Source organism: Vigna unguiculata, chromosome 10 (assembly GCF_004118075.2).
Source record: "Vigna unguiculata cultivar IT97K-499-35 chromosome 10, ASM411807v1, whole genome shotgun sequence".
NCBI classification, from domain to species: domain Eukaryota; kingdom Viridiplantae; phylum Streptophyta; class Magnoliopsida; order Fabales; family Fabaceae; genus Vigna; species Vigna unguiculata.
In genome coordinates this window covers 23,223,077-23,227,667 of record NC_040288.1, presented here as the reverse complement: position 1 = coordinate 23,227,667, position 4,591 = coordinate 23,223,077, and the positions used below count along the sequence as shown (strand labels likewise).

General features: G+C 25.2%; 1 protein-coding gene across 1 annotated transcript; it reads right to left on the bottom strand.

The window, feature by feature from the left end:
- Positions 1–1,834: 1,834 nt before the first annotated feature.
- On the bottom strand, positions 1,835–3,021 carry LOC114167457 (cytosolic sulfotransferase 15-like). The gene has a single exon (XM_028052550.1). The coding sequence runs from the start codon at positions 3,008–3,010 to the stop codon at positions 2,024–2,026; it is 987 nt and encodes a 328-aa protein (XP_027908351.1). The 5' UTR covers positions 3,011–3,021; the 3' UTR covers positions 1,835–2,023.
- Positions 3,022–4,591: the final 1,570 nt, after the last annotated feature.

Below are 4,591 nucleotides of genomic sequence, written 5' to 3'. Positions count from 1 at the left end.
ACATAATCACAGCTATTTTACTTTGGTTGCCTTCTATCTTTGTTGTTTTTATTATATTCATAAAGATGAAAGATAATTAAAAGAGGGTTACTCTCTCCTCATGAAAGATAATTAATGTGCACATTAATAAACATTAAATATAATAAAATAAGGATAATACTATTGATTTTTTTTTAAAATTTCAAAACTATTTAAACTTGTTCTAATTATATTAATAGTAAATTAGTAAGCACAGTAATATTAAGCTTAAATCTACCTTTCAGTTCCTTCTATAAATATGCAATTTTATTTTCTCTAAAATTTCATTACATATTAGTGATTTAATATTTTAAAATTAAGTAATTATATTCACTATTAATATATCATTTAATTATTAATGGAGAATTAATATTTATACGTTAGGTTACTGTTAAACTTTAATATTTTAATTAAGGTATAATTACTGATTTGGTCCCTTAATTTTTTGGTTTAGTTCAATTTGGTACCCATAGTTTTGGTTGGTTCAATTTAGTACCCAATTATTTAAAATGGTTCAATTTGGCCCTCTCCGTTAAGTTGGATTTAATACTGTATCCGTACAGAACACATGTCAAGTCATGAAATTTTATACTTTTATTTTATTTTTTACTTTTTTTTACTTTTTTAATTATTTATTTATTTATTTCTAAAAATTTATAATCTACCACGTGTCAGGTTACTATCGTGCCACATGACAATTTACAATTATGACACGTGACAGTGGTAAAATTTATTTTCAATTTAGTCCTCTATTAAAATTTTTTGTTCAATTTAGTACCCAAATTCTTTAAAATGATCCAATTTTGTCCTTTCAAATTTGAGACCAAATTAGTAAATAAGTTGAATTATAACTTATATATACATATTAAAATTATTGTTTTGAATTTATACATCAAATCACTACACCTAAATATTCAAATTACTTTATTTTTTACAAGTGTAAAAAATTATAAAGGTAAAAATATAAAAAATAAAATAATTTGAGTATTTAGGTGAAGTGATTTGATGTATATATTAAAAAAAATTATTGTAACATGTATATATAAGTTATAATTAAGTTTATTTACTAATTTGGTCTCAAATTGAAAAGGACAAAATTGGATCATTTTAAAAGATAGGAGTACTAAATTAAACCAAAAATTTAAAATAGAGGACTAAATTGAAAACAAGTTTTACCACTGCCACGTGTCATGTCTGTAAACTATCACATGACACGACAGTAACTTGACACGTGGCAGATTATAAATTTTTAGAAAAAAAATTAAAAATTGAAAACAAAATTTTTAAAAAATTAAAATTGCCAAAATTTCACGGCTTGATACGTATTCTGTACGAACACGGTATTAACTCTACGTTAACGGAGAGGACCAAATTGAACCTTTTTAAGTAATTGGGGTACTAAATTGAACCAACCAAAAATATAAAGACTAAATTGAAGTAAATAAAAAAATTAGGATACCAAATAAGTAATTATACCGTTAATCTACAAGCAAAAATTTTCAACTAATTGACATATTAATATTTACTCAAAATTATTTAATAATAAAATTGGTGGTTAATATTGCCAACCAATTTAAACTCTAATTCACGTATTAATTATATTTGTTTTTAATAATAAATATTATTTTAGATATGAATAACTTTTAACTTATGAACTGATGTTTAATTTATAATTATTAAATATATTTAATATTTAGATTTAATTATTATTTAATGAGATCACATTTTATTCACTGTATATATCCATCTTAATATGAACATAATATTTTTTCTTTAACGGCAGAAGTTTGCAAAAGATGAATAGAAATTTATCATAGAACAAAAACAATAAAATAAAAACATTTTATTGATCCTAAAGTTACCACAACGGGGTAAAACATACATCTTTCTTGCACATAACTGTAGATGGTAACAAATAAGGTACCCACATGTCTACAACTTATGGTACCTCTTTATTCAATAAAGGGAAAGGGAAAAGGACAAGAACATTTGTAACCCACACATACTAAGAACAATTTTTGAATGACAAACCAGATCCATCGAATTTTTCTTCAACTATTTTGGACAATTTTTCTATCATTGAAGGGGAAAAGTGATTAATCCAATCTCCATTTTCTCCCTTTCTGAAAAAGTTCTTTTTGTCAACAGCAGCTTTGCCTACTTTTCCAGATTTGTTCACTGCCAAGTCCTTCATCTTCTCAAAGCTGCATATTTGGATTATGTTTTCAACAGTTCCATTATTCTCCTCTTCCTCTGTGAAAGAACAACCAAAAAACTCTGCAATTCTTTTGACATGAAAATTAGTATCCTCTTTAAGATCATCATATTTTAAGAATAAAACCTTGTTTGGTTTGGCAACACTCTCCTTCCAATAGTCTAACATATGACTCCACCATGGACCATAATCAAGTATTCCTTCGCAATACAACTCAAAAGCATCATCCAGTGGTATTGGAGGTAAGGAATCAGGCTTTATTTTATTAAAATAAATCCATGCAGAAACAAAATTGTCAAATGGGTTTCTGCAAATATAAACTACCTTGCAATTAGACTCCTTAATTGACTCAGGTAAGGAAGGAAATGGAGTATGAGTACCAAAAAGTCTTGGGTCAGGTTTGTTTTCTAGGAGCTGAATTTGGTGGTCATTAAAATTACCACCGAAGAGCGATTCAAGGAAAGGAACAAGTTCATGAGGATTAGAAGTGAGCAATGGATGATTCTCAAAAGAGGAGAAACGTTGGTGGTTGATAATGGCAAAAGTAAGAGCTTTTATCCATATAGTACCTGATTTTGGGAAGCTAGCAACAATAACATCACTTTCTTTTGCTTGAAAGTGCTTTTGCATGCTTTCTACTGCTTCAACATGAATTGATGGACACCAAAAGTTTTGAAATAGTTGGTGATGATAATGGGATGGCCAAGCTTTCTCTCTGTGAAGAGAGAGAACTGGCTTTTCTTCTTCATTTCCTTCTTTGGAAGCGATTGAACTCATTATAGAACTTTTTGAGTAGTGTTTGATGAAGTTTAGCACCCCATTTCTCAGCTTTTATAGCATCAACTAATAGCATCAACCAGCACATTCTAAGCAGTATTAATTGGTTTGACAAATATATTAATTGCATTTATTACTTTGATACTGGTTTAATGAATAATTTAATGTTTAAACAGTAATTAAAATAAGTTAATAATCACAATTAATTATGCAATAAATATTTTTTATTTAATACTTTCCTTCTTTCTAGTTAATGTAGATGGAAATAATTAAGTTAAAATAGGAGTTTGATCTTCCTATTTATTTGAAAATTTCAAATAGGTCTATTGATTTCTATTGGATTCCTATTTTTTATAACGTAATGCACTTTAGTCCTCCTTTCCATTATTATTGTACTAATGACGTTAACTCATATGTCACGTATCACTTCATGATTTTTTTTTTTAAATTGTATTACTTATTTAACACTCAAGATACGAGAATATGTCTTTTTAATAATAAATATTTGATACTATTATGTTTCTCTTAATGTATTTTTTTCATTTTTTGTATAAAAGAATCAATTACTTGTTATTGAAACAAGAATAAATCATGTATGGGCACGGGTACATTGATATACTCATTACTCGATGAAGATGAGACAAAAGTTTGATATCCATTAGATAGAAACATGAGGATGATGAATTTTTACCTTAAGAATATAGTGAAACTCCTCCTCGTCTCACCTTGTTAATATATATATATATATATATGTATATATATATTATATATATATATATATACACATATATATACATATATATATATATATATATACATATACATATATATATATACATATACATATACATATATATATATATACATATACATATATTCTAGTTTATCTAATCAATGAGTACTTTAATAATTTAAACCTGTAATGTGATAAGGATGAGGATATATACATACATAATACATAATATATAATATATATATATATATATATATATATATATGTATATATATATATATGTATATGTATATATATACATATACATATATATACATATATATATATATATATATATATATATATATATATATATATTCTAGTTTATCTAATCAATGAGTACTTTAATAATTTAAACCTGTAATGTGATAAGGATGAGGATGGTATTAGGATAGATATATAGACAAGGACAAAATGGATATGTACATCCTTATCTCATCTCCATATAATTTAATGAAAAAGGTTCCATAAAAAGGAAAATAAGTTCAAAAAAAAAACAATAATCAATAATATGAATAGACAGATGTCTCATATTTAATATCATATGTATTACTATCAATAATATGAAAAGACAGATGTCTCACATTTAATATCATCCGTTAATTTTACAATCAATAATCAATAATCAATAATCAATATAATACATATAATATATAATAACGTTATTAAAATTAATTGTATATCATATTTAAGTAATTCTATAAATATTTTCATTTATGTCCTAAAATGCCTATAGTCAAATAAGATAAACAAGAATAACTTATTAATCTAGAAAAGCTTTTCTATACTGGTTAAAAAAGGCTTTCTAT

Coding starts and splice junctions, on each gene's coding strand:
- LOC114167457 (XM_028052550.1), bottom strand. CDS start 3,010: ATGAGTTCAATCGCTTCCAAAGAAGGAAATGAAGAAGAAAAGCCAGTT.